General features: G+C 44.6%; 1 protein-coding gene across 1 annotated transcript in view; it reads right to left on the reverse strand.

Moving 5' to 3' along the window:
* C2CD3 (C2 domain containing 3 centriole elongation regulator) overlaps positions 1 to 11,941 on the reverse strand; it is a 36,727-nt gene that overhangs the window by 17,515 nt on the left and 7,271 nt on the right. Inside the window, 10 exon segments of the mRNA XM_058045712.1 lie at positions 890 to 1,010; positions 2,175 to 2,347; positions 3,336 to 3,516; positions 4,871 to 5,054; positions 5,705 to 5,948; positions 7,237 to 7,388; positions 7,648 to 8,085; positions 8,831 to 8,953; positions 9,806 to 9,924; positions 11,443 to 11,555. Coding sequence (XP_057901695.1) covers positions 890 to 1,010; positions 2,175 to 2,347; positions 3,336 to 3,516; positions 4,871 to 5,054; positions 5,705 to 5,948; positions 7,237 to 7,388; positions 7,648 to 8,085; positions 8,831 to 8,953; positions 9,806 to 9,924; positions 11,443 to 11,555 — 1,848 coding nt within the window.

Genomic DNA, 11,941 nt, shown 5'->3' on the forward strand with positions numbered 1-11,941 from the left:
TCAGCACCTTTAAGGATTCACTGTACTGTAGAAAAACTTCCCTGAGAACCAGCTCCAGAAAGAAGCCAAAGGTCAGGCCAGATTATTTTTACAGACCAAAATTGACCAGAAAAAGGAGATAAAACTAGCAAATGGAGTAATTTACAATAAACCAGACCCAGGTACTACTCAGGTCATACACCTGAAGGATGAGGGGTCTGAGGTCATTCCATTCCCTTGACTTCTCCAAGCACCATACAATAGTGATCCTCACCTTTCAGTTAGGATGGATCAGGGTCTCACAGCAACACTGAGAAAGGGTCAGGCCATGGCTCTGGAATGCCAGGAGCCATCCTTCTCTTGTGGAACTGACTCCCTCTATTCTAGCCCTTTCCTGACTCTGGAAAATCACATATTCTGGAACTAAGTCTAGCTGATACCACACAGTGGCAGCAGAAGCCTTAAGGTGGGAAGGAACATGTTTCATTTCCTAGTCAGTTTATTGAGGTTTTCACAGTCAAATGCAATAAAACAACCCCAGCTAGCTTTTAAATAGCATCAGCAACAGCAGAACCAATGCCCAAATAGGTACCATCTTATATTAGCCAATTTTTACATCAGCCATTGGTGTAAAAAAAAAAAGTGGAAATGTAGGAAAACATGCCCTTTCAACCTGCATCCTTCTACAGAACAAATGCTACCACCCTGTACTGCAGCTTCAGGGAGCAAAATAGCTGCTGATAGTCTTTATAAAGTTATTTTCACTTTAGAGCAGGACCTACTTGGAATCTTGGTCCCTGCAGATGGAAAACTGGCCAGTAAGAATTTGATCTAATCCCATGCCTCAGCCTGCTACCTCCAGATAAGGCTGTTTTAAGTGAAAAGTGGTTCTTTTTGAATGGGGCCTTACCTGGCTGCTGCCTGCAAACCAGCTGCCCTATGTATTTGTACAGAAAGAGAAACAGCTTGAGCAGTTTCTCTTTCTGCTGTTTTCAGGGATCGCTGATACCTCACACTCACATCCAGCAAACCTGGATTAATGAAAGAAAGAAAAGAAAGAAATGCTCAGCCCATAATGCACGTACATGCAACACGCTCAATATTCAGCTATATCTATTAACACAAAACCTACTCCATTAACGAGTATTTTTCTGAAAGGATAACTCCACAAACCACTGAGACTGGCAGGGCAAGAGGCTGCGCTTCAGCTGGGCGGCAGTGTCGCCCTCCTGTGGCCCAAGCGCAGCACTGCAAGCCGGGTCCCGCAGTGTCGCCCTCCTGTGGACAAAGAGCAACACTGCAAGTGCAAGTCAAGGCCAGAGTGTCGCCCTCCTGTGGACAAACAACAGCACTGCAAGACCAGGCCTGCAGTGCCGCCCTCCTGTGGACAAACAACAGTACTGCAAGACAAGGCTGGCAGTGCCGCCCTCCTGTGGACAAATCGCAGGCGTACAATACAGGGCATGCAGTGTCGCCCTCCTGTGGCCACGCCACAGTACTGCAGGCTGTGAAGCCGCAGTGTCGCCCTCCTGTGGCCACGCCCTGGTACTGCAGGCTACGAGGCCGCTGTATCACCCTCCTCTGGCCGCGCCACAGCATTGCAGGCAACGAGGCCAGAGTGGTGCCCTCCTGTGGCCAACCCCAAGCACTACAAGCCTGGGGGCTGACTGAATTTTTTGAACGTTTGAGGGTTTCCCCTGTTTAATCACTAATTTTTTACTCATTATGGTGTTAGTGAAAGCTGAGAGGAAAACCACTCCTGGTTGGTTTCAATTGCCAACGCAAATCCGTATTTTTATTTGCCCTGGAGGCAAACAGACTTTTATAGAATTCGACAGAACTTTAAACAGAATCAAAACTGCTTTGGCTGGGAAAGACCCATAAAATCATAGAGCTAAATCATTCCTCCAGCACTCCCATAGCTACCTGTCCCTAAGTGCCACATCCACACACCTGTTAAATCCTACCAGGGATGGGGATTCCACCATGGCCTGGAGCAGCCTGTGCCAGGACTGGCCAGCCCACTGGGGGAAGAAATTTTCCCTAATATCAAAGCTAAATCACCTTGGCACAACTTGAGGCCATTTCCTTTGTCCTTTGCTAACACACCATCAAATACTGTTGTGCTGCTCAGATGTTTCCTCAATTGAACCTGGCTTTACCACCTGAAGGGAAAACCCACAAGCCTTGCTCACCTGAAGACCGCAGATGAAATTCCTCTGAGGAATCACTCCGGGGGACCAAGGGAAGGTTAAAAGTTTGAATCCCTATTTCTTCGCGGTGCTGCAGAGTCACCATGGCACAGAGCCGTGACAAAGGCAGGGCCCCTTTGGCAACCAGCTGGTCTCTGACATTTGGGTAATAATACCTAGTAGGACACAAAAAACCAGCATCAACATTTCTCTCAAACTGTACAGAAGTCAACTCTGAGTGTCTTCAAAGCTTAATTAGCCTCCCCAGCTACGGGAGAAAAATAAATGTATTTCCACTGAAGAAATGAATCATTAAGTGCTTAAGCAGATAATGCTACAAATACATACTTGCACTAGTCCTAACAAGTCAACAAGCAAGAACTCCACTAAAAGTTGGCATCCCAAAGAAAAACAAGAGAAGGATCTGGCGCCAAATATTCTCTGCTTTCACTTCTCAGTAATAAATGAAAATACCTCTCTTGCAGAACAGATTTGAGGTACCAGATTGTGAATATAAAAAAATTACTCTAAACCTTTTTCTTAGTGCATTACTTGGCTTCAGCTTCATCCTAAAACAAATTCTGGCACTGTATCTTACGAACAGCTCAGAGTAATTCTTATGTGACTTTGCAAATTTTAAAAAGCCTGACTTGTTTACTGCAGAATGAACAGATTATTATCTTTTCCAAAGCTATTTGTCTTCATGGCTTCTGCTCTCCATTACTAATAATTATCTTCAGTAGCCAAAGAAGCATTTTGAATTTACAAAACACTTTTATTATTTCTCTTGTACTCAATGATTTGTATGAGGAAGAAGTGCAAATCCAGCACAATGAAATTATACTTTCAGGGTGCAATTAAGTAAAATTTAGATGCGTCAAGCATTTAAACTACTTTTAGATTGTTGTGCTGACTAAAAGATGGAAGAAAGCAAACTATTAACACACACTTTTTAAGTTATAAAAAGGAGTAATTAGGACTCTTGGTGGGGAGTAAGGCTCACAGGTTTTAAGTGCAGATAGTCATCACTAAATGTTGATGATTTTACCTTTTTTCTATCTATTATTAAAAATATCCACTCCAGAGCCAGAGATTTTTCAAGATCAGATGTACCTCTATCAGTATTGCTGTGCTATCTACAAATAATAGGACATTGTTCTGTACCTGCACCAGACTTCAAACTGGATTCCGCCTCCTGCTGCTCCTGGTGACATAAATGCACTGACCAGGAGCCTCTGGACTGGGACATCAGCAGGAACCAACAGGGAATGATGATGTTCATCATTAAAGATGGGATCAGGGACACACAAGGTGGTAGCTGTTCTAAATGGCTTTAATGTGATGCCTGGAAGTCAAGCAGAACTGGTTAAAAATGGTTGGAATTGCAGCTTTCCATCTTTTCCTGCTTGTAATAATTCAGGAGGTAGGACCCATGGACAGGGAATGAAATCCTCCTGGGACAAGGTTTGCTCTTCTGAGCTTCACTTCACAAAGCTGTTACAAGCAATCCATGCAGCCCCATGACCCTGTGAGCCACAGCCTGGGAACTACAGCTAAAGACGCAGTACAGAAATCCCACAGCACTTACTATGGAACCATTTTACTGAATGTCTTTTTTTTTCAGTGGTGATGCAAAGCACACAACACTATGTTCTTTCCTACAATTACAATTATTTAAATATTCTTTTATAATCTGAAAAATGGTGGATTTAGATTGTATATTGGGAAGAAATTCCTCCCAATAGGAAGGTGAGGCCCTGGCACAGGTTGCCAGAGCAGCTGTGGTTGCCCCTGGATCCCTAGAAGTGTCCAAGGCCAGGTCAGACAGGGCTTGGAACAGCCTGGGACAGTGGAAGGTGTCCCTGCCATGGCAGGGGGTGTGAATGGATGGGACTTAAGGTCCCTTCCCATCTAAACCATTCTCTCAATCCTAGTGATCCAAACCAAGCAACTCTTCTGTTGGTGTATCCATGAAAATCACAGAATTGTTATGTTTGGAAAAGGCCTCTAAGATCATCAAATCCAGCTATTAACCCAGCCCTGCCATGGCCACCCAGTAAACCACATACCCAAGTGCCACATCCAAACACTTCCTGAACATTTCCAGGGATGGTGACTCCACCACTCACCTGGCCAGCTGTGCCAGGGCTCGATAACCCTGCTGATGAAGATGTTTTCCCTGATATTCAACTTAAGCCTCCCTCAGCATGACCTGGGGCCGTTTCCTCTTGTCCTGTCCCTTGCTGCCTGGCAGCAGAGTCTGATCCCCACCTGGCTGCACTCACCTGTCAGGGAGTTGTGGAGAGCAAAACAAGCACCCTGAAAGGCTTGTGCATGTAAAGCCCTTGCTGAATTTCACTGTGTACTATCTCCCTATTCCCTGCAGACCCATTCCTGCACCTTTGTTGGACTAGCAGGCACAGCCCTTTAGCACCTTTAACCCTTTAAGAGAAGGTACCATGTGAAGAGATTTGGAATGAGGTCTCTTTTTCCCACTGGGAACTTGCCACCAGCCTCAGACAAACAAGGCTTTGAGTCCAGTGACACAGCCCAACCCCAGTTTTTCCAAGAAAATAAGCGTTCGTGCTTGAAAGCTCAGAAGAACATGTCCCCCTCTTACTTAGGCAGAGGGAACACGACTAAATGATATTTAATTAAAGCAATGCTCTAAATAAGGGAAAATTATAAAACAAACTTACCATCCTCATGCAGTCCAGGTCCTTGCAGTGCACCACAGCCAGCCTCCTGAACAGGGAAATAGTACTGGATGTAGCAGTCAGCCTCTCCCCAGACTGTGGACTGCAGGGGAGTGAGTCCCTTCACACTCTCCACGTGGATCTCAAACACGTGCTCCATCAGGTCTTCCTCTCCTGGGTCCAACTGCTAACAAAAAAAAGGGAAGCCACATGAAAGTGGTTGAGTACCTGGAGGTACTTAAAAGCCACGCGAATGTAACATTTGGGGACATGGTTTAATTGTGGCCTTAGCAGGGCTGGGTTAGTGGTTGGATTCAATGAGCATAGAGGCCTTTTCCAATCTAAACAATTAGATGTGATAAGGATTTAAGAAGCCTGAGATGGGGGACAGGGAAATTATCTACATTTTCCTCCTAAAGTTTACAGAAACATTGAAAGTCTGAAAGAATTTTTTTTTCTTTCCTGCAAAGCACATACATAAAAGTTCCTAGCTATCCAACTCCAAGGTAGTGGCAAAACCCCCACAATAAGGCAGTGAGAATTAGGACTTTCTATAATTTTGCTGGCTGTTTTTGTTTTTACTGGACTTGTGAAGATAGAAACAGTGGACATGCAAGGCAATAAAAACGGCATAAAGTCAAGACTGGTGAGATCAAGCTGGTAAAAAAAAGAGTATAAACAATATAATTCTGTGTACAATCTGCAGAATATAACAAAATTGGCTACAGCTCCAAGAAGAGACTGGGGATCGATCATTCATTTGTTAATGAACCTACTGGTAAAACCCTTTTGACATATCCTTAACAGCAAGAATGGGGTATACTGAAGAGTAAATACCAGTGTGGGTTGTGTAGCCAGATGGTCCAGGGAGTGAGGAGGACGTTGTGCGACTGGGGGCACCATTCCCTCCTCAGATTTGAGTCTCTGCAGGGCCACAATCTGCTCAGCTGATCCCATGGCCAGGGTGACCCTCAGGCTGCCACGAGTGCTGCCCGTGAAAACGTCCACCACGGGCACGAGGCCATCCACGGCCACCACCGGGTACTGAGCCTGCAGGAGCAGGTGGGAAACCCAGGGATCCCTGCAGGACAAACAAACAAAAAAGCCCCAGCATGAGCATGAGCCATCTGAGTAGGAACAGCATCACACAGAACATGTTTTAGATGGGATTTTCAATGCTGATAAAAACCAGTCTATCTCTGTTCCTCTGAAATTTGTCTCACATTCCACCTTCACTCACCCATGAGCTGCTGGGTGCAAGAAGTTATTTCCAGCAAGGACAAAGGACAATTTCCCAAAACCTACCAACCAGCCTAGAGACCTGTGAACAAAGGGATGAATGGGAACAAGACTCTCATTAACACCCTGTAGCCATATGATACTTTTATGATTATAGTTATGCACCTTTGGGCATGGAAGAAAAGAGGGAACAGTGACAGCCTCCTAGAAAGATACCTAGTGGATACCCAAAAAAAATACCTAGAAAGATACCTAGAAAGAAACCCTAAAAATCTGCAATCATACACTGAAGTTATTCAAGGCCAGGTTGGATGGGGCTTGGAGCAACGCGGTTGAGTGGAAGGTGCCAGTGCCACTGGATGGGCTTTAAGGTCCCTCCCAAGCCAACCATTCTGGGATTGTAAGATACACACAAATAAACTGCAGTGGCTTACTAAAAAAATGATACAAATGACACAATAATAACTAACAAAGTAGTGGCCAGTCAGCTCCAGCACCACCTGGTTTCCACATGCCACCAGCTCTGACCAAAATAAAAGGAATAAATCCTTTGCATTAGGAAGAATTTCTTCTGTCCAGTATTTCCAAGAATTTAAACTGTTTTAAGCAGGTATATTACTTAACTGAACAAGAAGCCAATAGATTAAACTCAAAAAGTACAAAGAACACAATTAAAATAGGAAGGTTTTGGAGACTTTTTGACACCCAGGCTGTGCAAACTGACAGCATCTCTATGGGATCCCTGCAGAACATAATTAGGGCAAACCCAGTCACAATATTGGAAAATTACTGATGGGAAGCCACACTTCATTCTCCTATGTAGTCACTCTGACTTCTAGTTTTATTCCATCATAGGACCACAGGTTAAGCAGGCACCAACCCTGAGGCACCTCAGTGACTTTATTTGTCACACTCTATCTGTACTTCTGGACAAGGACAGTGTAACTCACACCCTGCTCAGTGCAGGAAAGGGCTACATGAAGCTTGGTGGGGCAAAAATGCCTTTTGCTATGGAGTGTAACTAAGAACCCTCCCACAAAACCTCCACACACCATCACCTACTTCTTTCTCTAAGCTTCAGCTAGGATATTTCCCAACCCAATAAAAAATGGGGAAAAAACCAAATTTACTTGAACGAGATGTAAAACTGATGCAGAGGGAGTTTCACTAATCCCAGCAATTTGTCAGAGCCAGGGCTTCCCAGCTTGTTCCATGCTTCAATGATCATGACATTGTTCTTCAGCCGCTCCAAGCGTTTGGAGGTCAATGAAAAAGGCATCACCTGAAAGGTTTAAAGCAGAATTAGAGCACAGAATTCACTGGAAAATATTGGCTAAGTACAGAGCATTCTGGTAAATCTACTTTATTCCAGTCTACAGAATTGTACTTTTTAGAGACAGAAGTTAAAAATCAAATGTGTATTCAACAGAGCCAAGCAGAGATGTTTCTACGTACCAAAAAAGCAATTTAACTAGGAAATGTGTTTGTCAGTGGGGAATACCACACTTCCATCAGCGGGAAATGGAGAACATGTCACTTGCCTGAGAAAAATTGAAGGCAGGCTGTCTCGTGCCCCAGACGACAGCGGATCTCATTGCCTCCTCAGTGCTGAGCAGTTTGCAGTTCAGATACACATTGCAGGAACTGGGGAGGCCAGAGCCTTCAGCCATGAAGTCCTTTCCATCAGGCACCATCAGGAGCACGTGCAGCAGCAAGCCCTGCTCCTCAGCTGGGGGGATGTGTGCCACCTCATCCCGGGCTGGCACAGGGCACAGCGGCTGCGCGATGTCCCTGCCGCCCGCTCCCGGCCCCCGGTACTCCTCGGGGCTCCTGGTGGAGCAGGGAGGGATTCCTGCACTTCCACCCCTCCTGCGGGGCTCCTGCAGGCCCAGCTGGGCCCCTCTCAGCTGGGGAGCTGGGGCTGGGTGCCCGGCTGTGGCTGACCTGGCAGCGGCGCCGGCCACGAGCTGCAGGGACACCTGCAAGGCAAAGCACAGCTGGCCAGGTGTGCCACATCCAGAAACAAGGCATGCCACACAAACTCAGGAAAACACATCACACCTTTGGCTCCAGAACTCACCCCAAGGCATTATGGTGGTTGCAAGCTACAGCTTTTCTTGTAAAATAAACTACACGTAGTTTTAAGAAACAAAATCCAGGCCGGAGTGCAAAACCATACAATTACAGATGAATTATTGAATGGTCTGGGTTGGAAGGGACCTTAAACCTCACCCCACTCTTAACCCTTCACCTGCTAATACAGAGAGCTGTTTATCCTCAGAACTGTCAAATCCTTCAAACTGTTAGTGCTTCTCATTCAGAAGCTGAGCAAACTGGCAGAAACTGTGTCTGGAGAAGAAAATTCCTGAACTGACAAGGACAAAGAGGACCAGACCTCCATGGCAGGAGAGACCTCAGCTCTTGCCACATGTGAAGGAGCCAAAGCTCCAAGCCCTGAGTATGTGCCACTCAAAATTTGCCTGTGGAGTGGTTTCTGTATTCAAGTCCCAGCTTAATGACAACATTCCTAGACATGCAGGAGTTTCAAAATATTTCCCCAAAACGCTAAGAATAAAAAAGGGTTAATGTTATTTTATACTGGTCTTGCAAACATTTGTATCTGAGAACTGGTAAAATGAAACAAAGAGAGAAAAGAGGAGTTAGAAATAAGAGTGTGCAGTCAAAATTAGCAACAATTCAAGGCAGAGATGGTAAAACACATACCTTTAGGGGCCCAACTTGTGTGTGCTCTCCATCTTTTTCCACAGGTACGTCCCAGCTGACACTGAGCTGCTCAGCCTCAATCACCCTGCGGAGCTGAAGCGCTGCTGAGCCAATGGCCACAGCCTGAGGGTAGGTAAAGAGTTAGTTTTGCATGATTTCTATCAGAGCTAAAGAATTTTGGGGGAAGAAAAAAAGCTTTCTGGCTCCCACTCCCACTCCCACTGTCAGTTGTACCAACAGGGATTTAGGAAATTTCCTCTACTTCCAATTCCAAGTCTCACTAGAACAGTAAGACAAATTTTCCTGGAACGCACTGTAAACAATTCCAGATTAATGCAATAATTGAATAACCTAAATCCTAGTAAATGAGCACAATTTCCATACTGAGAGATGCAATTTACTCCTCCATGAAAAGATAAGCAGATATCCTTGGTGCTGATTAAAACAACATAAGCTGAGCTAACCCCTCTCACCATCTCCATCACAGGCAGATGGCTATGCAAATCATCTTATCAGATAGAAATATACCTTTTCCCCCCCAAAATGCACAAGTTACAGCTGCTTTTCACAGCTTAAGCAACAGTCTAAAAGATGAGGGAAGTACTTTTTTTTTTTTTTTTTGCTTGCCAGTCTCAATCTCAGAAAAGCCTTTAATGAAGTGACACGAGTGACAAGCTTGGAGCAGTGAATGGTCCTGGCCCCAAGGCTGCCAGAGCTCCAGAAGTGTTTGGACAGCACTCCCAGGGATGCACAGGGTGGGACTGCTGGGGTGTCTCTGCAGGGCCAGGGGCTGGGCTCGTGATGCTGTGGGTCCCCCAGAATGTTCTGTGATTCTCTGAAGCCTCAGCAGCAATCAGTGTAATGTCATTTTCCCCCCCAATATCTGACTGTCTGCACTGTGCCTGTGGGAAGTGGAAATGCAAAGAATTCCTTTGCTTTTTAATACACAAAGAAGGAACAATTTGTAGTAAATACCTTTTTCTGTGTGCTTTTTCTCATGTAGATTTTAAAAGCCAGGTCAGAGCCCCACCAGTGCTCCATCATCCTTTCCCCCAGCCACACAGGGAACACGGACTGCTGCTGGAACTTCACCACTGCAAGGAAGACAGGAGCACAAATATCCAAAATTATCGGATATAAATAAACTTTCTCCTGTAGAGTGTTGTTACAAACACAATAATTTAATTCTGCATTGTTTATTAACACCAATAAAGTAAACTGGTTTTCATTTTTGAAGGCCAGCAAACAGCAGAAGGCCAGCAGGACAAAATTAAGATTATGAATTCATAGATAACTAATAAAAACAATTAATAAATTATCAAACAAATTAATATAAACCAACGTTATAACAATACATAAAGACTTCAGGTGACACCACCTCTCTGTATGCAGTAAGAGCTGTCCTTCCTCAGTGGGAGAACCCTGCCTCATTTTAACTAACAGAGATCAAGAGGGATCTTGAGGAAGGCAAAGCTGAGCTGTAAGAAAAATCACAGCTTCAGGAAAACAGGAGGGTCTGCAAGCAGAGACAGAACCAATTTGCATTCAGTCTGGAAAGGAGTACAAGAAGTACAATGACAGTGTTCACAAAGGATAAGGAAATACTCTTGTGATGACAAAAATGCAAGTTACACCAAAGGAAATGTCCAACTGAATGCCCAGCTCTTCCCCACCTTGTCTGGGATGGCTATGGAATCTTCCTCATTAGGCATATTTAATAAATGACATAAACAGCTCTCAGGAAGGATAATGCTACAGTGCATTGACTTGAAGTCTTCTTCAAATTATTTTCTATTTTATAACCTATTTTTCTAGGTCCCAAAAAGCTGGACTCCACACAAGGCAAAGGCCAGAAGGATGGATGAGTTTTGGATTCCAAAGGTTGTATTACAGAAGTTCAGAAGAAACAGATGTTTTCTCTGGCCACAAATGGAGAATTCTAGGAGAACTTAGAATCTCTCAAGTGCCACTCAGAAAGGTGCAAAGCCAATGAATGACCACATGGGAGAGGCATTTGAAAGTCACCCTGGCACTCCAATTTCTGGGAAGACTGGGCAGGGAGCACCTTGCTCACCCAGCATTCTCTGCTCAGTGGGCACAGAAACAGAAATTGTTCTCAGAGACACAAACACTGGTGACTCTCAGTACAAAGATTAATGTCTGCTCATTTGAGCACAGGACTGGAGATTCCCTGGACCCAGCAGATTTTGTGAGCTATTGGAGATACTACAGGACATACTTCAACACCTGGGGAATTATTTATTTGGGCTGCAAGTAGCTCTGATGTTTCTAAAAGTACTTGATCATCCTCCCACTACTGCAGAAAGAATACTGGCTTTATGTTCAAAAGAAGAATGGGCTTACTAATTTGTTCTTTCCTTAGGAAAAGAAATTTGAAAATCCCAGTATGAATACCTCTTGGAAGAAAAAAAATATTTAAAACTCACTTGGCTTCCCTCTCCATGAGAGGATCATTCCCCCATGTGCAGCACAGCAACTAATCATACTCTGATTTTCAGGAGCAAAGGAAATATGTGGAAAACACTACTAAATAATTTCTAAGGGATGGAGTCAACAAAACTAAATCTAAGGGGGGAAAATTATGCTCTTACCATCATCTGTGATTTTACTTGAGGCTACTCGAATTGCTTCTGTAGCTATGGAGACCTGTCCCTTTCCATCCTTGGAGACCCTCACAGGAAAGTGGTACTCCACAAAGAAGGTGCTGTGAATAAAAAAGTGGGAGGGTGACCACAATCCACCAAGAATCTGACGTGAGTCATGAAACTGAACACAGCAGGCAAGTTCCAGATTCCCAGCTGACTGCAACACTCTTTTTTCTAGGATAATTTAAACACCAATTCCATTAATTCCTTCCATAGATTATCTATGTGCCAGATCCTCCTCCAATAAACTCCCTTTTGTTTCCAGTGTGCTGCCAGGCACAAAGGACATCTGCAGCTCCCCAAAACCCTGAGAAAGGCACAGCCTGAGGTGAGCCCACATCAGGATAAATCAGTCACACCTCTAACTTTCCCAGCTTGGAAATTTGTTGGGATACAATCTCCTCAGAGGAGCAGAAGCCTCAGCAGCCTGGAGAGCCTGGGGAAG

The sequence above is a fragment of the Melospiza georgiana genome, chromosome 2 (assembly GCF_028018845.1).
Source record: "Melospiza georgiana isolate bMelGeo1 chromosome 2, bMelGeo1.pri, whole genome shotgun sequence".
Lineage (NCBI taxonomy): Eukaryota > Metazoa > Chordata > Aves > Passeriformes > Passerellidae > Melospiza > Melospiza georgiana.